Source organism: Asterias amurensis, chromosome 2, assembly GCF_032118995.1.
Source record: "Asterias amurensis chromosome 2, ASM3211899v1".
NCBI lineage: Eukaryota > Metazoa > Echinodermata > Asteroidea > Forcipulatida > Asteriidae > Asterias > Asterias amurensis.
Window position 1 is genome coordinate 22,742,350 of NC_092649.1, and position 24,731 is coordinate 22,767,080.

The 24,731-nt window shown below is 41.2% G+C and overlaps 1 protein-coding gene across 6 annotated transcripts in view; it reads left to right on the forward strand.

The window, feature by feature from the left end:
* LOC139954189 (ankyrin repeat, SAM and basic leucine zipper domain-containing protein 1-like) overlaps positions 1-24,731 on the forward strand; it is a 134,909-nt gene that overhangs the window by 32,846 nt on the left and 77,332 nt on the right. For all 6 annotated transcript variants that reach the window (XM_071953893.1, XM_071953894.1, XM_071953891.1 and 3 more), the window contains exon 3: positions 13,726-13,854. In XM_071953893.1, the coding sequence (XP_071809994.1) occupies positions 13,726-13,854 (129 nt within the window). The remainder of the gene's footprint in view (positions 1-13,725; positions 13,855-24,731) is intronic.

Genomic DNA, 24,731 nt, shown 5'->3' on the forward strand with positions numbered 1-24,731 from the left:
CAAAAATGCAACTTTTTTGCCTTATTTGAAATTTTGACCTTAAAATGAGTTGTTAAGTGTCAGATTTTTTAAGGTTCATGCAGGCTGTTGAAAAAGTTGAAAGATGAAGGTCGGCGAATTTCAATTATATTTTGGGGATCATCAAGGGGGGTGAATGGTTCCCCATTGGCAATATTAAAAAATTCATGGCACCCCTCTGTTAGCTTGGGTGAGACCCCCCTGAATTTGGACACCTCCAATGCAAAGAAAATAGCGTTTTTTACTGAAATTACCCTAAATTTTATCTTTACAGAAAAGTGCTCTAAACCCAACCGATTTTTACAATTTTTGGGTCATGTCTGTAGTGTTTTATATATAATAACATAGCATTTCTTGAATTTGCTTGTTTGGTTTAGGAATTTTGCTAGTTAATTTTAAAAATGGCATCAAAATTACGTTTTTTAAATTACGCAAAACTTCCGAAATTACTGAAATTTGAATTCAATGTACTTTCTTTTTTCAGGCTAGTTCAACATTGAAACTCACATTTGTAAGAGGTTATGTTGTGTACTTGAAGGATATTAAGTTGAACATTTGGGTTTTTTCAAAATTGTTGAGGTAGGGAATTTTGTATATGGGTCATATTTACCCTTATTTGGAAGCAACAAATCGTGTTTTCCAGTTTAAATTGAGTTACCGCTTCCTTTTTATTGACACTTTTGAGTTCTAATAACTAAATAGATACAACGCATCATTGTTCTTTGACAGAAAAATACATTTTAACGAATTTGGAACATTCCATTCCTTGATAGGGGGTTTTAACCCTCCCAACCACGTGGTTTATCTAATTGTGCACAATACGCCCTCCTTAATATTTATGCTGACGTCATATGTTAAGGGCCAAAGCGAGTCTGTGAGCGTTAGACTTTATTATGAGAAAAACAATCTTTATTTGTTTGTTTTTATTAATAATATTAGCTTAAGATTGGGCCACCCTGTACAGCAACAACAAAATATGTTAAGCAATTTAATTGTATGTTCAAGAAAAACGTTCAGGGCCATTTTTTAAGTTAACTAATTATTGTAATGACAAATGTGCATTATAAGTATTAGTGGGGTTTTTTACTCAAGGGAGAACCTATTCTACTATCACATTCACAAGTCAGTGAATGCATGCAATGGTATAGACGCTATGACGATATCAAAAACAGTTGCAGTTGTAATAGCACTTCAAACTTCTGATCCATAACACTTTTGAGACATATGACATAAATAAATCAGTTTGACCTGTTATACCTTTTTATATTTCTGATTCATTTACATTGGAAAAAAATATAAAAACAGTTACTTTTGATAATACACTGTTCTCTGTTAATTATAAGCCTTTTGTATTTTGGACCTTGCTAATCGTCATAAACACTTTTCAGTTTGTTGTAATATTTAGTTACATTGTTGGTTTTCTGCAAAGTGAAAGGGCTTACGATGTGATGATTATGTCTTGTCTTCGGAGCCACCTTTGTTGGTACAAGTACATTTACATTGACCAACAAGACTGTTCGGTACTTTGATGAAACTGTCTTTGCGCGATTCGGGTCCTTCAACTTTCAATCCAAAGTTTTCACACAGATCTTTCAATTCACTAATGCGTTTCGATTTACCTTTGCCCTGTGTAATTAGAGTACAAACATTGCTATCACCAAATATGATTGGATGGGAAGTGTCTATTTCAGCATAAACTGATTTGCGAAGTCTTTCTTCGTTCTCTGAACTTTCCCAAGTACGAAAGTCTTCTTCACTGGCATCTACGTCCACATTATAATGACCTTGACCTGCTTGATGCCTTATCTGAGCAGCTGCAAGCCTACTAAAAAACTTTAAATTTGTTTTGCAGTCCGCCATTCTGCGGGAAGGAAAACAAACTTACCATTAATATTTTTCAAGGTTTTCATGACTTTTGCAACGTGCATGACATCGGCTTTGTGCCCAGTTCTTCCGTACCTGCGTTGAACTGATCAGTCAGAAAAGATTTGACATTTTCAGACAAAGCTGATCCCTTTCTTGGACCTTTCAATGCCCATCCCATGTTCTGTATTATCATTTTCCCAGCTGATCAAGCTGCAGTTCCTAAGCTGGTGCATAGACTCTTTCTCAGCTGCTGGTATCAGAGGCACTGAATCTTTGTCCGCCCACTGCTTTCTTATGCGATTGTACGTTGATTCCTGCTCAAGTTTTTTTTACATGAACTCCAGTATCCATGTGGATATTTACTTCTTGAGGTGTTTGAAAGCATAGGTAGCAACCTGGTTCTTAACAAGAAAACAGGTTTGATCTACCTGTCCTGCCTGGCATCGATGTCCTTGGCATGGTTCCCAACTCTCGTGGTGGCTCAAAATCTGAAGGGATGTGTTCCCTCGGATTTTTTTCCCATTGCTTCTATTTCGAAGTCTTTACCAGTTCCTATTTCATATGCCTTCCATGCACGAATTTCCTTATCTCGGAATTCAAAGTTATTCAGCAGACTTATTCTTTCCCACTTGCCACTCCCCTCTTGTCTCTGTTAGTTGGTTTGACAAACAGCAGTTTGGCATCCTTTGATGCCACCATGGGAGTCTAGAGCTTCCTTCATCTGTTCTGCATTTGTAATGTCATGCTTTTCATTTACCCAGAATTTCATATGTGATTTCATAGGTGATATCTTCTGGTCACAAATGTCTTTACCAGATTGTACATCTGAAAAGTCAAAGCGGCATATATCTGTCCTTCCTCTATGCTTTAGGTCAACACTCTCAGAAATACTGGGCAATGCTAGCAGTAAGTGAGCATTATCATAACACCCAGCGTTATCACTGCGGAGAAATACTCTTTCGATGTTGGTGTTATCTTTCTTTGTGGTCTTTAGCAGATTTTCAATTATGTTTGCCACTGTATACCAATCCTGAATGCACCTTTTAAAGATGTGTACATAACAATTGACATCAAAATCAGAACCATCCTTCTTTGTGATGACGCAGCTGACGTGCCAGCTAATGCCACGCTTCTCATAAAAATCTGTCATTTTTTCCCTATATCTCTGTGGCAGGTATTTCATGGCCCAGTCCATAATAATCAAGGCACCATCATTTCCAAGTTGACTGAGAACATTTTGTGTCCCAAGTTCTTGGTTCACTGTTCTCAATGGGTATCTTTTCCAAGAAAGTATGTCAGACTCAAGTAGTGAAAATTCATGAAGAACTCGGACTCTATCTATACTTCAGGCATTGTGTAGGCTTGAGCTTTACGCTTGATATCATTAAGTGTGGTTTGCAAGCCTTGACATCTATTACAAACACAATTCTAGTGTTTCTCCAAAAACTAAATTAAACTGAATATTAACTGTGATTAATTTCAGTTGAGGTGATAAAAAAAAAGGATAAAACAGAAGAAGAAATAGACAGTAATGGTTATAGCAACAAACTTCAAAGGCCTACCCCGCGGTACTAGTAATTATAAAGCAATTGTTTACCCATAGATATAGCTTTAAAGCACCATTAAACATGTCATGGTCAAGGTCCATTTTTGTATTTTACTTTATCCTAATAAAATTAATTTGATCTGATCCTAATTGTTCAACTTGATTGCAAAATAAATGAAATTTATTTTAAAATCATGTTTTTTTTAAAGGAAAGTCTAACTTGTTGCAAACTTGACAAAGCACAAAATGGCAAATACTTCAAGACCTCTCACTCAAGGAATAAATAAAAACCCACACTTTTGAAAGCATAGAGCTGTTGCTGAAGAGTGTGCAATATGTTTTTATCAAGGAAATTTGGAAATTAGCCTGAATATAGAAAATATTTGAATTCAAAAAAGGGCAAAAAAACAATGTTTTCCCTTTTTTGAAATTTTGCAAAATGGAGTAATTTGGTGCAACAGAAAAAAAATGTTGCTAAAGTAGTAAGCATCTGTACTGTTGTGTATGCAAGCACAAAGGTATGCACATTAAAATTATTTTTGTTTGAGATCAATAGGTTGCTTAGTTTTTCTGAAGTACCTTCTGTAAATTTGACGTAAAACTGTTTTTAAGCTCTTTCTTGTACATGATTTTGGGCTCATTTTTAGGAGGTACCATTATTTTCCAGGGGGGGTACTGCAGATTTTTTTAATATCATTTTTGTAAATAGTCTTCATAGTACATCAAAGTTGCAAAATGTAATTGGATTCCGCCGACCCCCATCTTTCACACCTGCATGACCCTTAAAAAAACTTACACTTAAGACCCCACATGAAGGTGGTATTTGAAATGTTTTTCTTTCTCAAAGACTGCTGGGTATATTACCCTTTCAAAAAAAGTTGTTTGAAACCAATATATGCACCAATGAGGATAGGGAGTGCAAAAACAATTGGTGTACTCCAAATGATCCAATAATCACACTTTTATACTTCGTTTTGCTACATTTGTGTACAAGGTCAAAGTTTATACGTTAACTACACAGGTTTGTAGTATCAACATAAAGTTAAAAATACATTTTATGGTTAGATCTATCGAATGTGATTAAATTTGACACAAATTTGAAAATATTGATTTTTGACCTTTTTTGACCTTTTGACCCCAAAATGACCTTTAAATTCAAAATCAAGTTGGGCATCCACCCTAATCGTCTTCCCGATGCCAGCCATTAACAAACTATGCCGTGTTTTTTTTTTCTAGAGCACTTTTTAAAGTTTGGCTGGTCTACTTAAACAGCCAATAAAGGATGATCTCAAATATACATTGAACTCCCGTTATTACGAGCTCGCATGTTACGAGGTGCCGGTTACTACGAGGTTTTTTGCCGGTCCCGAATTGCCCCGTGCCTGTTTCAATGCATTAAAATACTGATTATACGAGCACGGTAGTCGCGAGAACACGATTATAACGAGGTAATTTGGGCGACCCATTACGAGCTAAGCTTGGGCGATATCTCGATATAATCGAAAATCGCGATACCATTTCTTAGACGATATTGTATCGTCTTGATTTCTTGTTAATCAAGTTATCGGCAAATCGTTGTTTTGATGAAGTATCTTGATGTCTTCCTTAATTGAGACGTCTTGCAACCACAAAGGGCTGTTTAAAAAAATATAAAGTCCAAGAAACAACCGCAAGATTCCACAATTGATCCAAATACCAGGGTTTCTTTGAAGAAAAAAACATCAAAAGACTCTAGCGCCCAGGCGGTCTCCCACAGACACTGCAGAAGTAACACAATGTGTCATTTTACCTCCCCTTTGTGGGAGCCTTGTGCGCCACCTCGCTGCTGCCGAACTGCAGACCACAATGGGATCATATTACACAAACCAAAACCCATCCACAACCCGTTTTATGAATGAGAGGTCACCCCATGTGCATTATGGATGCTTATTGGTTAGCTAGAATGAAATGGGTGGGATCTAGCTAAATATGCACACATGTAAGAACAATCATGTGCAGTGAACACTTCAAAAGACTCTTTATGTGTGTGTAATAGAACTCTATGGTGTGACTGAAAGCCCACCATGGGTAGACACAGTACACCCCACAGACCCATACCCCGATTTTTAACCATTAATAAGTTATAAAATTGGGCGGCGTATAATGTCAGAATTGGCAGTGAACCATCTAACCACCGCTGTTCAGAGCTCTACATCGAGTGCCAAATAGTTTTGCGCATGCGCAAGATTTTCAGAAAGTCCCACATGAGATGAATTATTCATAGCAGTGACCCCATCGCTGTTTTGTGCATGTTTCTATGACTTTAAAACCAAGACCGAATGGCGTCAACGATGAGTTTTGTTAGTGTTGTGAGTAAAATTGAATTTCCCTGATATTGAAACAATGTTTGTTGTAGAGGAAAATTATTATTTCATCAAATTATTCTGTTTATATAGCAGCAAACCCTCTGGAATTATCAAAATCAGTGGGATTCCACCGACGTTTTTCTGACGCGGCCTACAGTTTCACATACAAACTAAACAAACGCATACAATGCACAATGTTTATTACAATGTGCACACGTCACAAAAAGCGCAATTGTCCAATGCTTGTGTACATTACTCGTGATAAAAATGCTTCACCAGAACGTCGTCATGTGTTACAAAAATAAACAGGGAATTGTTTTCAAAGGGTTTGCTTTCTCAATTTTGAGTGGAAAATATTAGTTGTTATATATTTCTTACGTGTGAGGTCTATTTCTCAACAAGAAAATTCACATTACGTAGATTTTGAAGGATCAATTCGACTCAAAATCCGACCATCGCAACTAACTTCATTGCATATTCATGTTTAGTTTTCCATCTTGGCTTTTAATTGGTCAAAAATTGCGATGACCCCAGATCGTTTTCAACGGTTGAAAGGCTATGTTTTGTTTACGATTTTGACTCAAGAGGGCGCTCGTCAACAATTTCCCACATGCGCAAAACTAACTGTCAGCGAGTAAGCAGCGGTGTAACATGACACAGGTGTTTACCAATGAAAATCAAGATTCTATTTTGTGTTAACTGCTTGCTGCGACTAGGTGTACTGCACGTGCACACACATGCATGAGCAATATAAAAAAACACGGAACAGCAAGATCTTCTCTGGTATCTCGTGTTGGCAATGAACCATCTATTATTACACTAGTGGTTACCAATGAAAATCCAGCTTTTACTTTATTGTCTGCTACGGCCAAAGTTTTTCACAGCGTGTGCAATATGATTGCAGCTGCAAGATTTTCCCTGGTATCTCGCAGTAGCAATGAATCATCCAGCATTATACAGGTGGTTACCAATGAAAATCAAGACTCTCTTAATTACATTGGCAATAAACTGCCGGCGACCAAAGTTTTGCAAGGAAACTCCCCAAAACAAGAACGCAAGTTAAAATCTCACACATTTTTTCAATCTTGTAAAATGTAAATTGATTTTAAAATTGAATTTAAAACTAAACTAACTTAATTAAAAAAGTTTTTTAAAGCCTAATTTTGTGCTTGTTTGTGCAGTACATCACACACTACTCTATGCACACAGTAGTCCATTGCAGCTCCGCCATGCATCTGTGTACACGTGCGGCCATTATGCACCCACTTTGTGCATGGTTCAATGATTATTACCGCGATCGGATACAACGAGGTTTGGATGATACGAGGAAAACAGGCCAGCCCGGCGGACCTCGTATTAACGGGAGTCGACTGTATAGATATTACAGTTTTCTAGTAGCTGGAGTCCATAGGAAACATAAAAAAAATATAACGAGTCTCTTACCTCACGTTAAAACATGGCCATAAAAAATATTTAAAAATATTTTATTTGGCCATAAAAAGGTAATTGTTGAATATTGAGATCATCCTTTATTGGCTCTTTTTGGACCAGTGTAAGTTTAGAATTAATTAGATAATCAACTGTGTCTTGGTGCTTAGGTTTCTAATTTCTCCATTTTACTTTTGGACTGCCTAAGCCCGTGCTTCTGATGACCCATACTGGTTGATCCAGATCTTTTCCCAGTCATGTTCAAGTTTATGGATGATTGCCTGGCCACCTGCTTGCTAGACTTTCAAGACTCAAATCCCAATCCCATGCCATCCACAAAAACTATTGTTTTGTGATGCTCTGCATTTCCCCAACCTGTTTCGCACGCGGGACAGGGACTTAGATTACAACTAGTTCATTAGTAGAGTGTTCAGTCATAATGAGTGACGTTTTGGAAGAGCCCGAGATGTTTTTTTATGCTACACTTATCCTCAGAATTCTTGAGAATTATTTGCTAAGATATATATTCTGAATTCTGTTGAGACCCGAGCGCGGGTAGCACTCGGGATCTCGGGTCGACCCAGGCACGTGTAATCTCGGGGGGTATCGCCATTATGGGGTATAAACATGATAGGTACACCACGTTAAATTTCAAATGCACATAGGAATATATACAATATTACATGTAACTAAGAGGAAAGTGGACTCTCCAGTTAGCGTTTCTGAGAAACTTGACTGGCCGTCTTCAGCACTTGTCGCACTCTGCCGGCTGCCTGGAGGACATCCTTCAGGTAGAGTTCGGAGAACGTGTTTGGGCACTTCCAGCAGGCCGCCTTGGTTATTTCAGCTAAAGGAACACCTTTAAAGAAAGCCCAGGAGGCGGCTACCCCCTAACAGCGTGCGCCCGAATCGGGTCTTCCGTCGCTGGCCAGCCGCCCGGCACGGAACGAACGGTGGTTACGATCCATCGAGAAATCGTGCACTGCAATGCAGGCCAAAAGGGCGGTGTTGTCGTGATAAAAAGCTTTTGATGATCCGCACGAAGTGACCTCGTGCGGTTCATGCACCACTTAAGTGCCCGGACGGGGCACCACAGTTTATCCTTCACCTCTAACGAAATGGACTTGATGTCCGGGACAAAAATGTCAGGGGGCGTGAAGGAACTGGACTGGTTCTTGGTTAAGAACCCAGTCGTGGGGACCAGGCGGACACCGCCTGGTTCCCATCGGATATGTCCTGCCTCCAACGACAGGGCGTGCAGCTCACTGCGCCGTCGCGAAGTAGCGACGGCCAGGAGAAACACCACTTTGATCGAAAGCTGCAGCAGCTTCGAGCAGTCCATCGGCTCTTAGGGAGGCCCTGCTAAGGTTGATAGATTGCTGAAGAGGTCCCAGGCGGGACAAGTTTGCGTTCTGGGGGATGGGTGACAAACATCCCCTTGATCAACTGGCTGATGGCCCCGTTATCCGAGACGGATGAGCCGTCCGGGAACCCGGGGTGGATCGCGGCAATGGCTGACCGGTAATTTCTTACCGTGCCGGTCGTGAGGCCGCTGTCTAGCAGGTAAACCAGGAAATCTCCCACCTACCCTATTTATTGTATATATGTATACATTTATATCAAATAATAAACCACAAGGGATATATATATACATAAAATGTACCCAGTCAGTTTCCCTTGTGGTTTATTATTTGATATCTGATATAAAAAGTCGCATCCCCTTAAGGTGATCCCCTGTCTGCCGCTTCCCAGGTTGTATCGTTACCCGGGTGGGATCCCTGGCTACACGGCAATTTGCGGTTTAATGGCTTCTGACAGGCACCCCCGAACAAAGATATTGACAAAATTGGGATACCACCAACATAGGGCTAGATAGCTCAGTTGGTAGAGCGCCGGCACGTTAAACCGGAGGTCGTTGGTTCAAATCCCGCTCTAGTCAATTTTTCTTTGTTCAATCCTAAATCATTTAAAAATGTACCCAGTCAGTTTCCCTTGTGGTTTATTATTTGATATATATATTACCCGGGTGTGATCCCTGGCTACACGGCAGTTTGCGGTTTAATGGCTTCTGACAGGCACCCCCCGAACAAAGATATTGACAAAATTGGGAGACCACCAACATAGGGCTAGATAGCTCAGTTGGTAGAGTGCCGGCACGTTAAACCGGAGGTCGTTGGTTCAAATCCCGCTCTAGTCAATTTTTCTTTGTTCAATCCAAAATCATTTAAAAATGTACCCAGTCAGTTTCCCTTGTGGTTTATTATTTGATATCTGATATAAAAAGTCGCATCCCCTTAAAGTGATCCCCTGTCTGCCGCTTCCCAGGTTGTATCGTTACCTGGGTGTGATCCCTGGCTACACGGCAGTTTGCGGTTGAATGGCTTCTGACAGGCACCCCCGAAAAAAGATATTGACTAAATAGGGAGACCGCCAACATAGGGCTAGATAGCTCAGTTGGTAGAGCGCCGGCACGTTCAACCCAAAATCATTTATAAAATGTACCCAGTCAATTTCCCTTGTGGTTTATTATTTGATATATTATATACTGTAAACCGTACCCAGTCTCTATCCACTTCAACAGCCCCAATCATAGTGTCAGTGATGTTGAACTTCTGGTGATTGAAGCTTGCAATGGTGATGACACACACCGCAAGAGTAGAGAATCACACTGGATTCACCAACTCAAGACAGTCAAACCCTTTCAAACTAACAATGGTCAATTAATAAGAATAGCAAGATCAAAGGTAGGGTGGTATTTAAAATAGGTTTGAGGGACCTGTGGAAAACAGGGGGGGGGGTTACTTACATGAGATAGTTATAGTAACAAATTCATAAGAACAACTTAAAAAAAATTAATTTATACTTTATTTACAGAATATATACAACATATAAGTTCTCAGGCAGGAGTGAAGTGGAGGATAATGGGAAGTTATTTAACACCAGTGTTTATATTTAGTCCAAAGAGTTTGACTGTCTTGAGTTGGTGAATCTAGTGTGATTCTCTATGCTTGCGGTGTGTGTCATCACCATTACAAGCTTCAATCACCAGAAGTTCAACATCACTGACACTATGATTGGGACTGTTGAAGTGGATAGAGACTGGGTACGATTTCTTGTTCTTTATGGAAGAGACATGATTCGCAAAGCGTGCTACATTCAGAGTCGGTCTTGATGTTGTATGAAGAGCCAGTGGTATGACTCTTCACCTTAAGTGAGGGCTTAATGTACAGATACATTTTGCATTTGGAACGGGTACATTTGTGACAGCCCAGTATATCTATCGAGGGTTCTGTTCGGACTGTACCTGGGGGAAGTTTGGCCCTGACTAGGATGTCACCAAGGTTCTTAGGGCGGCGGAATGCAACCATGGGAATCTCAGGGATTGCTGAGTGTAACCTGCTGGAGGAGTGAAGTATAGGCATGTTATTATTGAGGATTGAGGAAAGTTTTGGTAGTTTGGGGTGGAAGGTGGTGACCAAGGCAACTCTATTGGTGGGAGCTTTTTTGGCTCCCGTGTTGGTCAACAGAGTATGACGAGGTACGTTGAAAGCCCTGTTGATAATATTAAATAAGAAGTGCGCGATTAACCACAATATATCACGGCGCTCCGCGCGTGATTATTTCCAATGGTAAAGAGCACAGCTACCGAATAGTACCAAGGGTAAACCCATGAAAGGTACATCACTCTCGAAGCCAACAACTGCAACTTCACTCAGTCCTCAGGCGAAGGTTTCACCAGGATCTGCTACGCCTCAGCAATCCTCTGGACTGTTAGCCCAGACAGGAGAACAGAAGTGAATGGGCGCGGAGTTAAATCTTTCTCTGGCCCAATCTGTGCGTTCCGGGCTCTCCGGTCCCCCGCCCTGTAGGGCGGACGGGCCAGGGGCTAGGAGTGAGGGAATCACAGTCGACCTCATTTACTGATCGCTGCTCGGGAATATCGATAACTGACTCTCTGTCAGAGTTTTCCTGGGTCAGTGTGGCTTCCGTCAAGAAAACCAAACAAAAGCGTTCAGTCTCCTTCTCTGATGATTCTTCAGCTACACGGTCAAAAAGAAGAAGAAAGAACAAGATACCATATCCCCGTCAGCCTTTATGAAGGCGTTTGAATCAATCAACGCTTCATTGGCAACGATCGCCCAACAGCGATGGGGGGCGGCACCCACCTCACTCACAGCGGGCTCCCCTACCATCCACCTTCCCGGACCCAGACCCGAAATTGATCGTTCAGGGGCCTATCAGAACAGCTCCAGTCGATACTGGACCTCTACACTCGTCCGAGGTTATCGATAGTGGGTCGGAGGTGCCTCGCACTCCGGGGCGTGAATGTCAACAGAGAGGTTCTCCTACGGCCATCTCACTGCACCCCTCAAATACCCTCGAGGCATCCGAGGAACATGAGTAGGAGCCCGAGGGGGAAAGGAGTTCACGTGAGTCACGTGCACGCTCCGAGGAGCCTGGAACTCATGGCCCTCCCATTTGGACTCTCAACGTCACCAAGGGCGTTCACAAGAGTCACATGATCAATCGCAGCCTATCTGCGTCATCAGAATATCATGATCTAATGTATCTGGACGACTGGCTGATTGTCGGCAGATCGGAAGAGGAAACAGCCCGATATCTGCAGACTACCTGCGAGGTGACAAGGGCCGTAGGCTTTATTATAAACAAAGAGAAATCCCGTTTCATACCAACCCAGTCTCCGACCTTCCTAGAAGCGGTTGTCGACTTCCGGAACGGCGTGGCCTTTCCCACGACACAGCGCATCACAGCTCTGTATCAGTGCATGGACCTGTTCCTGTCATCCACCCTGGCCCCAGCACGGGCCTGGTTAAAATTCCTGGGCTTCATGGCCATTCTGGTAGATCTGGTTCCATGGTGCCGCCTTCGAATGTGACCACTCCAGCTCCATCTCTTGTCACATTACAGGCCGAAAAGGGACTATATATCAATCCTCGTACCAATCAGCGGCCACATCCTTCCTCATCTGCGATGGTGGCAAAACGAGGAAAACGTCAACTGTGGTCCTGGGTTCCCGCCAAGGGCTCCCCAGGTAACAATCTTAACTGACTCATCCAACAAGGGCTGGGGCGCGTCCCTGGGCCCACAGCAGACAGCCGGAGTGTTGGACATTAGTTCCAAACACATCAACATCTTGGAGCTCCAGGCACTCATCAATTCTCTACAGCATTTTCAAACCGTGGTGAGGAACTGTACGGTCCTCATCAGGACAGACAAGTAGTGGCTATTTAGGTAAGTGAATGAAATAGACTCCCCCCCCCCACAGTAGTGTGGGACGAGTCTATGATTGATACTTACCCAAATAGCCTTCCCCCCTCCTTCCCTACTATCGGCTCGTGTTCAGGGTTACCTGTAAGACAAGAAAAACTTAAAAGAAGGACATATTTAGCAAAGCTACTGCGTAGCATGCTGGTTGGGCGCGAGAGGGCACACTCTGGTTGTCAATTTTTCTAGTGAATTAGCCTGTTGGCTATGAAATATGCATTTAAGTAGTGGCTATTTGGGTAAGTATTAATCATAGACTCATCCCACACTACTGTGTGGGGGTGGGGGGAATTTAATGTGTTGATAAAAAGTTGAATAAAAAAGAATATTATTTGAAACAGTTGTATTTTTTTTCTGCTTAGGTCATTGTTTACGCGTAAGCGTAAGCGCATCGCGTTATCACCCATAATTGCTCGTGATCGATCCTAATCACTTCTTAGTGATTCTTATCACTTGGAAGCGATCCTAGTCACTTGTAATCATTCGCTTTTGTAACAAATTTTCCCAAGTTTTCCTGGATAACTACCTTTAATCATCACTGTAGGGGCTAGCGTTCGTTGCTGTCAATTTTTTTAAATAACCGATATATCGAAAATTCAATAGGCAGTATACTCGATATATCAAGTTTTTCCCTGTCAGGATGAAGCCTAACAGAAAACAGTTCTTAAATAACACGCTATTTATTAGTCAAACAATATCAAAATCCGCTTTTTCCTTTTTTTTTAACCAACGAAGAAAAGGCGTGATTAACGTTGCTGCTTCTACTCGCTAGGCGAAGAGAACGTTCGCTCTCCGCATGACACCATGAGGCATGCTCCGGTTTCCGGTGGTTTGTTTACACACAAAAGTACCATTATGCGGCTGGAAAACAATTCTCCTCGTACAGCATAACTTGTTGTATAAGGGAATGCGGGGATATTATTTTCCGTATTTGTTTTTGCTGAAGAATTGCATGACTGTTTTTTCCGACATCGATTTTGACATCGATAATGCGATATGATTAAAAAAGATATATCGACGATTTCTATGTCAAAAGAATATTGAGTTTTTGAGAACTTTTGTACTTTTCGTATATAGACAGACATTAGTAGGGGCACCTTAATTCTTTCATGTTAAAGTAAAAACTTGAGACCAATAAGTTATCCATTCATGTAATTTTAAATTCACCAGATAAAGTTTTGATTTTGGGGCAAAACAATAAATTTGTCTTTTTCACTGATTTGTTTTCAATTGCAGGTTTATCAGTAGATGTTTCCTTAAGAGCAGGATGGACAGCCCTTATGTATGCTGCATCAAGTGGTCATGCACATATAGTGGAATTTCTTCTAGACAGAGATGCAGATGCTAATTTCAGTAAAGCCACATGTATGTAAAATGTTTTGTTTACCATTTTTGTAAAGCACACCATTTTTGTTAGGGCTTTATTGAACATCTTGTAAACGATTTACAATTGATTCAAGGTCAAGATAATTCAACAGTATTTTCCAAAGGAAAGGAAGGATAGTTTGTGTAAAACTTCAAAAAGTTTATCTGCTCCTCTGGAGTCAAAACAAAGGGCTATATCAAGGAGTCAGCTTGAACTGTATTTTGAAACTAACACATGCAAACCAAATAGGTTTTTTAAATGTATTATACACAGACAAAATATTAGCCAGATATGTGATTTACGCCACAGCTGGACACTGCAATACTTGCCATTAAATGCAAAATAGTAACACTATGCAAAACAATGTTTGTAAAATCGGCAAGGAGCCGTAAAACCGAAACATAGGGCAAACTGGCTTAGACAGACAAACAAAACAACATGTACATACAATCAATGGACAACCATCCATGTAACACCAGAGGCCACACCAAGGACTACCACGCCCTTACCAGAGTGGCCACGTCAAGGACTTAACGTCAAAAGTAACCACACTAAGGACTACCACGTCAGGATTACCTTGCCCTTACCAAAGTGACCACACCAAGTGGGGTACCACGTCCTACCAACATAAAGTTGAGGACAACCAGGCACATAAAGTGCAAACAACATGTTATGCACCTTGCCTATCAATTAAGTATTTAAAAAGTCCTACTCAAAATGCTTTACCCAAGTTGGACAACGAGGGGGAAGAATGGCCCCGATGAAACCGCCAAGCACCCTAAATCTTTTCAGCCGTTAACTATACGATGAAAAGAGAGAAGTGTATCCCAGTCATAGTAACCAATCAGAAATTCCCCAGAATCAGAAAGTTATTTACAGAATATATACAACATATAAGTTCTCAGGCAGGAGTGAAGTGGAGGGTAATGGGAAGTTATTTAACACCAGTGTTTATATTTAGTCCAAAGAGTTTGACTGTCTTGAGTTGGTGAATCCAGTGTGATTCTCTATGCTTGTGGTGTGTGTCATCACCATTACAAGCTTCAATCACCAGAAGTTCAACATCAATGACACTATGATTGGGGCTGTTGAAGTGGATAGAGACTGGGTACGGTTTCTTAGTGTTTATGGAAGAGACATGATTCGCAAAGCGAAGACTAAGTTTGGTCTTAGTCTCTCCCACATATTGTAGCCCACATCTCTTACATGATATGACATAGACTACATTAGACGTGCTACATTCAGAGTCGGTCTTGATGTTGTATGAAGAGCCAGTGGTATGACTCTTCACCTTAAGTGAGGGCTTAATGTGCAGACACGTTTTGCATTTGGAACGGGTACATTTGTGACAGCCCAGTATATCTGTCGGGGGTTGTGTTTGGACTGTACCTGGGGGAAGTTTGGCCCTGACTAGTATGTCACCAAGGTTCTTAGGGCGGCGGAATGCAATCATGGGAACCTCAGGGATTGCTGAGTGTAACCTGCTGGAGGAGTGAAGTATAGGCATGTTATTATTGAGAATTGAGGGAAGTTTGGGTAGTTTGGGGTGGAAGGTGGTGACCAAAGCAACTCTATTGGTCGGAGCTTTTTTAGCTCCCGTGTTAGTCAACAGAGTATGACGAGGTACGTTGAGAGCCCTGTTGATAGCAAGTTGGACCCTACGTTCGCTGTGTCCCCTAGATGTCATTATAAGATATTTTCAGATCTAAAACTGCTTTTAGTTTTTTGTTGTGTTGTTGAGTGAGTAGAATTTTGAAGCGTATTGGGAGAACCTAGGCTGTCGTAACCGAGGGCAATTACACCCCCTCGGGACAGTCTGTAACCTCGTATGCTGTGTTGGCTACGTAACGTTGCTGATCCAGTCTTCCGCCCAGCAGCCACTGGCGGCTGCGGGTGCTGGAAGTACGCAGGGCTGAGTATTTGGTCCCTGGCGTCGACCAAGGATAGTGGGGTTGCAAAGCGTAAGGCTGGTTCTAGCAAGGGGTGGCTTACTCGAGCCCCTCAAGCTTAAACAAAGCCCAAGAAAGGGCTTCATCTTTGCAAACGACCAATGCCAGAGCACGGGGAAGCCCATTGTGGCTAGCCTTCATGGCTCAGTGGGTTTGGCAACTCGGGGCCCCCCTGGCACTGTGCAATACAGCACGGGTGACCAGGGTGGGTTGTTAACTGGGTTCCCATACCACGCGGCGCCCGCCAACCCAATGGGTGTGGGAGTGCGCTGGCCGGGGGAGGGCTAGAGGGACAGTTGTACCAGAGCGGGTCATGATTGTCCGAGCGCACGTGTACGTGTGGTATTTACTTGCAGCACATTTATTAAGTGTCAGTTGTTTCATGGTAGTTATTAAAAATCACAGGGGTGGGGGTGGGGGGGGGTGCAGATGTAAAACATGGACAAATGAAAGCCTTGATCTATAGGTTGGGACTGGATGAATGATTGATATCGGCTTGTCTTCTGGGCATTTATTTGTTTATCTGACGTTGGTCAATGATTGGTAGGCAACGGGAAGTTGACACCGAAAATTAATCGTGCACACAATATTACTGTCACCATTAACATTTTTTATTCGACCACTAACTATTTATCAAGTACATGTACGACAAATACAACTTAATATACAATCAACGTAAATGCACAAAACAAGGGGTCCTCTGGCTGGTAAGCAGTATGAAACAGTCAGCGAAAACGGTGCCGAGTTAAGTTCGATTCATACTTCCTGCGAATACAAATGCATGGTTTTACGAATTTTGATAGCCACAGTGGCTTTCCGTGGCGTAAGCCCTACGTTGCCCTCATGGCACTTTAGAAAACGTTAGGATTTGATTTGAAATTTATTCATACAATAACAAAGATTATCTTCTTGTTACAACATTACTGAATTCCTTATATTATCATATCACCATTATGGAATTTACATGACATGTAGGGCCACTGATTTTCCGCGATAGCGGAAAACGGGCGGAATTCGCGGAATCCGCCCTTTGAAACGGAAAACGGGATTTCAGAAAATTGGAAAAAAAAACACTTTTTTTTCTTCAAATTTCTTGACGCCAAAACTATTGAAATTGCATTCTTTTTTAAGATTCTTTTATTTAAACTAAAAAAAGCATCAGAAATCAGACCATTAAAAAGTACGAGATCTTAACCGTGGATCATTCTGTTCTACTTTACACACACCATGTTCACACGTTGTTAACATGGTTAAGCGAAGGGCATTATTCGTGGCACGTTTTTAACATTTTTTGTTCACTCAAATTGCATTTTCTCTCTATCTTTTACCAACATTACACAAACTAGCTTACCTATTATCTATAAGAACACATACAATGTTTTTTCATCTCGGAAAGGTCTAAAATAAAACAGTAAACTGTCAACATTCTGTCGCCAAAGCGAAAACAAAATGGCTGACATTTTGTTTGTGGATGGAGAACGGTCACGTCCATAGACTTGTTCCCAAGTCTTTGATCATGTTGTGGATACACTCCTGTCATTAGCCTACAATGTGGATGATGCAGAGAATCAACTGCAGTTTTAGACTTGGAATCAAGTCTATCACATCATGTGCATTGATACTGCAGTCACAGTGCAACCTTTTTACGGCTGTTATACTACATGTTTTTGTTTCATCGATCAGCAGTATACAAAATAATCCGCAATAAAAAATATAAAAAATTAAAGTATTTTTTTAAATTTGTCAGTTCAAATGAACATTTTACGAAGTCAGCAGTGCAACTTATCTAAAATTGATGTTGATAAGTGTGTCCCTGGGTATTAAACAACCTTTTATCTAATTAAAAAACATGAAACGAAGTTTTTTGTGCCTGAAATGGAATTCATGTTTTTGCCAAACGGAATTTGCACTTTTCTGAAACGGAAAATCATTGGCCCTAACATGAACTCAGCTTACAACAGCTTTTGACACTTTGAGACGAATGTCCCTCTTCACATACCGATTTTTGTGCATTAATGGTCTTCCAACGACCATGTTGCATTATTAAATCTTCAGAGATATTGTTTTGGGACAATCGGGTGGCCCCTCCTGACCGCAAACTGTGAAGACCAAATGATTTTACATCTACATGTTGTACAACGCCAATTGACTTGAGAGCATCAAAAAACAATTCTCTGCACCCAGTATAGCTAAGGGGTTTGTTTTGAGTGCACTTGTATGAGCTGGAGGCAGAACAGAAAGTAAGTGGGGTGAAAATGAATTTGTCTTCACCTATGCTAATCCCAGCTTTGCGCATGAATTTTGACAAAACGAAATAGGGAGAATTCCGATCTTGTGATAAGGGAATATACGCTACGTTGCCCTCTCTAAAAATGTCGGTTTTGGACTTCGGGATAAAAATCCTAAGACACTGATCATCTGGGAGAATGGTGAAGTGATTGGCTTTGCAGAAATCTAACTGCCGCCATCGAACTTTCAAATCTTGCCGACCCGAGCAAGGAATTAGTGTTTCTACCTTGAACTAACGCAGTCCTCCCTGGCATAGTGAACAAATCACGAATGAAGGGTCTGTATGATGACCAAAGTAATGGCCAAAATGGGCTAGATGGCCACCATGGGAACACTAGAACCCCTGTCCCGCAACATGATTTCAAGTAATATAGCGCGGAGGGAATCAATGTGACCTGGGGAACTAGCAATGCATTCTCCTTTGACCAATCTTGGGCAAAAGCGTCCACGGCTAAAGCGCCGGGATTCCAGAATCTTGAGAAAAAACGAGGCAGTGTCGAATTGTAGTAAGTAGCAAAACAGTCTACCGTGAGGGGGCCCCACCTAGTGTTGATATGCTCAAAAAACACTGCTGAAAGACCCCAGTCATCTATGTCCAGTGCTGTCTATGTCTACCAACTTGCTTACGAAATCTGCTTGATCGTTGAGTATACGTGGGATCCAATCTACCTCTAAGTGGACTCGGTTCTTCAAACAAAAACGGAAGATGTTAAGGGCTAAGTCCTGGAGATGAGGTTTCATGCTCCCGGTTTCGATGGTCTTAGCCGCCGCCTGATTATCTGTGAAAATTTTGACTCGTGAATTTGAGATGACAGGCAAAAAGAAATGTATCGCAAATAAAATGGTTTCCTACTGACGCCAGGTTGAACTCTGGTCCATATCTACAGGGGTCAAGTTTTTGTGGGCCATGAGATTGTCATTGCACATTATAGCACCTGAACCCGCGGAACTAGCGTCTGTGCAAATTATCTTTGACCTTTGACCCTGTTGACCTTGTGAGAAAGAAACACAGTTCGATTATTCAAGCTTGACACATTTTTCTTGCCAGAAGGTAATTTCCTTCAAACAATGCACATCGGGGGTGATTAATGAGTCTTCGTCTTTGACCAGAGCAATCAGAGACTGACAGTTACGAGTCATCAATCTAGTGACATTACCTATGACGGGTGACAGGGAGATGATTTGGCCAACAAAGGAATGAAGATCCCTTACTTTGCAAACAGGTGATTGAAGTAGTGAGAGGATGGAGGTATGGAGTTTGTTTATCCTACGATCCAAAACTTTGAGGGTACCCAACTGCAAATCCCAAATCCCAAATCATACCCAACCACACGATGGATGATGTGGGGTGCCAAGTGCTTTCACTAATATTGTAAACAAAACCAGCGTTCATTAGATCAGACCTCACGTGAGCGGAGACTTCATTGGCTAGAGTTTGGTGTGAGTTGGGAGAAAGGTTTGACCTGGAAACAATGACAAAACCGTCATCCAGGTAAAAGACGATGAAGATGCCACAGGAGCGCCAATGGGAAACCAGGGGTTTTAGGATTTTAGTGAAAATCAAGGGGGCAGAGGACAGACCAAATGGCAAAGCTGTAAATTGAAAAAACCTCTGAACACCTTCAATTGACCAGGAAAATCCTAAAAACTTGTGGAACTGTGGATTAATCTCTACATGGTGATATCCCGACTTCAAGTCAAAGGAAAACAGCAAGGCATCGGGTTGAAAATATTGCATTGCAATTTTCCAATCATCAATCTTAAAGTGATCCTTCCGAACATAATGGTTAAACTGACTTAAATCCAGAATTAAACGCTTCTTACTATTGGCCTGGCATACTACCGAAAGGGGGCTAGTGACGTAAGAGGGGGAACAAGTCTCTTTAATCTTATTGGAAGCTAGGAGTTCCGAAATGGAATCAGTGACAAAGGAGTGGTGACGAAGGGCTGATACATTGTTAGGCAAAAACATTGGAGGTGGATCTTCTAAGAGCCAAATTTTAAAACCTTTGTTAATAATGGACATGATCAAGTTTGAAGCACCTATGCCAGAATTCGCTATGTGCCTTTAGTCTACCCTTGACTGAAACGGTGTCAGAAACCAAATTGTTAATGTGTTGATAACCACAAGGTACCTGTAGAACGTCCTTGAACTTGTCGCCAATGGGTTTAAGATTGAGAAGTGGTTGGGCCTCAGGACTCTTTGGACACCTCGGTTGTTGTGGCGGCAATTGAGGGAAACAATGGTCGGTATGGCAGTTGGGCTTGCCCTGGGATGGTCCTGCTGGCGTAACCCCCGAAGCAGGGGTTGACCCGGGGCCGTGTCCTCTGATGGGATAAGCCGTCGTTAGCTGCCGTGAAAAGGACATTGTCTGCTCCAGTGTCCTGGCATACTACTGTTTCAAGGGTACAATCACTGTATGGGGTGGTGGTCTCTATATGCATATTCATTAGTTGGATCATGATATTGGAATGTGGATGAGAACCACATATCTATAGATTGGGTTACTTTATCAGTAGTGCAAGGATACTACATTACATCCCTCCCCACCTTGAAATGGAACTTTCCTATGGGTGAAAGGTGACTGATACATGTACTTTAACAAGAGTACAATATATAAAAGTTTGAATAGTGAATAAACTTGTTAAAATCACATAAACTTACACCAGTTGAAGAAGAGTTATATTCAATGTAAAATATTGATTAATCTTATGAAGTTTAGTGTCCATTGTTTGATATTCAAAAGTTGGTTGAATAACTTTTGGATTTTAGTAACTCCATGAGTCACCCATTACTGCACTCCTTAATTTTTGTAAAGTTAGTGTTTCGATCTCTAGTGTTGTTATTAACACGCTTATTAAGTTGTTCGTTGGTGTTGTTATTAACACGTTTATGAATTTGTTCGTTGGTGTTGTTATTAACACGCTTATTTAGTTGTTCGTTGGTGTTGTTATTAACACGCTTGCCTATCGTTGTCGCTGTGGACACGCTTGTCCCTCGCTTGTTGGTGTTGTTAACACGCTTATTTAAATGTTTGTTGATGCTGTCGGTGTCGTTGTTGACACGCTTGTCCCTTGGTGTTGTTGTTAAGACGCTCTAGAGGATCTTGGTCTTGTTTGATTATTAGAATACATAATCTTCATCTGAAGTATCGTTGTCTGGTGCCGCAGTGTGTGATGGCTTGCCGCTGATGGCATTGGCTTGGAATTGTTGGCCCTGAATTTTGACGAAGTGATTGCGCTTGTGACAGAATGAGCAAGTCTCTCCGTATGAAGTTTCTCCGTATGTATGTGGATACGTTCCCCCACAGTTAAAACAGACAGCCGATGATTTCATCATTGTTTCTGGTGTTGATTGTTTCGGGCGTTGTCGCGACTGCGACTTTACCGCATATACTCTGGATTGGTCGTTGCCTGCCATGTGGCTGAGTTGTGTGGAGGCAGTTGTTGTTGTCGCCTCTGTTGTTGCAGTTGAAGTTGTTGCTGTTGCTGCTGCACAGGTTACTGCTGTTGTTGCTGTATCCTCTGTTGTTGTTGTTGTTGTTGTTGTTCATGTTGTTCATGTTGTTGTTGTTGTTCATGTTGTTCATGTTGTTGTTGTTCCAGCGCTTATCCTGTATCCTCGTCGCCAATGTAATGTCTTGAGTTCTACAAGAGCTGTTGCTTTGATGCTTGCTTGGTTTATTGTGTCTCACACATGTCTTGCTTGTAGTACACATACAATCTAAGATATATCAATAGGCTACTGTTTCAAGGGTACAACCACTGTATGGGGTGGTGGTCTCTATATGCATATTCATTAGTTGGATCATGATATTGGAATGTGGATGAGAACAACATGTTTATAGATTGGGTTACTTTATCAGTAGTGCAAGGATACTACATATGTGTGACCTATCAACACCAATGGTCTCGGAACTAAAGGCCCATTCACACGAGCGCTGCAAACGAGGGTCCCGTGCGATTTCATAACATCGATGTTATGAAATCGCAAATCCACGTCGTGTGAATGCTATGTATGTTACGAAATTACCTGGGTCCCGTGTTGTTCATAACACAGATCGAGACCTCCTCCAAAAAATCGCATCGATGTTATAATCATGGGGAGCCATCGTCTGAACCGAATGCCTGCGATCGTAACGAGGGACCGCTGCGTTGACACGTGTGGAACTATGGAGGAAGAAATGGGCGAACTATAGCATGCATATACATGTACATGTACATACACGTGATGTATATCTGCTCAACGCTGGACAACGATCGTTTGGCTGGTGGGTTTTGTGGCCGGATGCTAGACCAGTCCAAACCTTGAAGCAAAAACATCGTTCAATCGGGAGCAGAATACGTCTTTTGGCAAAGCTTTTCGATGTTTTAATTCACCATTTGTTATGTCTCATCAATAATTCCATATCTACAAAACATTTTCATTCAACAATGTAGCGTTTTTAACGTCAAAAACTCTATTTGAATCGTGAAATTTTTGTGTTTTTCTTCGACTCGAACATGACTCGTCGTTGCTGGATCGCTGCATTTCAAGACAAGCTCAAACCTTGAAGCAAAAACATCGTTCATTCGGAAGCAGAATACGTCATTTGGTTAAGCTTTTCGATGTTTTAATTCATTATTTGGTATGTGTCATCAATAACTTCATATCTATAAAGCATTTCCATTCAACAATGTAGCATTTTTAACGTCCAAAAAGCTATTTGAATCGTGTTTTTCTTTTTTTAGCTTCGAAAACGTAACCCCCTTCCCGCCGGCCGCCGGGATGAGAGTTACGTTATCGCAAATGTTTGTAAAATATTCTACATTTTATGTGACTTAAAATGAAATTGATTTCAATGAAATTGTATTATTTTATTCCTTTTAACTGTAATCGCTTGTAGACTTTAGTCCATGCAGTCAAGCCTACCCAAACGAGGGACGTATGTTTACATGAGTGTGTGTGTGTGTCGTGTGAATGCTCGCTAAAAAATCGCACGCGGTAAAGGTGACAGACGGCTGGCGCCCTTAACCAGGGACCCTCGTTTGCAGCGCTCGTGTGAATGGGCCTCAAGACTACTTTTTCAGAAGTGGCAGGATGCAAGCCTTCTTAAAGGGTCTATGTAACTTTTGTAGGACAAAAAACACAGTGTCCACAGATTTACACTAAACTTACACAGTTTGAAGATAATGATAGTAGTATTTTCATGACATTGTTTTACTCATTTCTCAAAAACTACAGCACCTCAGTAAGTAAGATTTGAAGGGAAGCTTTCCACTATCATTATCTTCAAACCCTGTAAGTTTAATGTAAATCTATGGACAATTTGAAAAAGTACCCAAATCCTTAAAGATGATCAGGAAAATGACCAAAAGACAAAGATCTATTAATAATCTCTGTGAAGACTGCAATTCAGAATAACACCCCTTAAAAACAGATAATGGCAGAGGGCCCAGCTTGCAGGAGGTAACCGAACAAGATTTGATCATCTTCATCACTTCATCAAAAGTGACTACACGAAAAGTGGCGAATGACGAAGTGCAATGATCATGAATGTCAACGGAGATGGGTGATGAAGGATGATTATTATCAAATCTGCCATACAGTTTCTTAATTTTGTCTTCGAAGAAACTAGCAAAATTGTTGGCCAGATCAATAGATAGGATTGTCAAAACTTGGAAGCTTTTTCAAATATTTTGGAGAAGAAAGCTTGTCAGTAACACAGAACAGGCTTCGTTGGTTGCACTCGGATAGTTGATGGCGACGATAATTAAATTTAGTATTGTTTGTTAGGTCTCTGTATATAATACACTGTTTTGTATACAACTCATCATGCACAGCAAGGCCAGATTTTATCCACTTTCGCTCACTATGACGTTTCACTTGCTTGGCTGCACGTAAAGTATCGCTATACCAAAGAGCATGAGGGCTTGTATTCCAGTTTTTAGAATTTCAGGAGCAGCATGATTATCAATGATATCCTTAAGAACAGAATCGTATTGCAAAACAAGTTCATCCAAGTCGATGGCAGGATCCGTCATCAAAGAAGAATTACAGATGTCAGATTTAAAAGAAGTTTGCGAGTACATGTAAGTAATGTCTTAGTTGATGCTGTAGGGCGAGCAATATTAATTAGACACTTCACAGCAGGATGGTCAGCAGGAAGATCATGATGAGTTGAAACCGAAGAAATTCAATCATCAGTGACATTAGAAATCAGTAAATCCAGTGTATGTCCAGCGATATCAGTAGATGAAGTAACATGTTGTTGAATTGGAAGTCACAAAAAATAACAGTTTCATCCATATGAAAATTTAAGTCACCGGACAAGAGAAAACTGCAGGGATTAGCGATGAGTGATTCAATTAGGCATCCAAACTCTTCAAGAAACATCGGTAATGTGAGATTATTTTTCTTGTTAGGTGGAGGTCGATAGATGATGAGAAGAAGGAAAGATGACGACATTGATGATAAAGTGAGCTCCATATGTTCAAAGGCTCTAAATTCATGATTTTGATGAGTTTTTATATCAATGAGGATGAGGCAGTTTGCTGATTCTCATGCTCATTTCTCTGGCCATTGTCTAGCCATTTAATTATAGACACATGATTTTTTTAAATTTTACCCGAGTTATTATTGTTATCATTTTGTATTA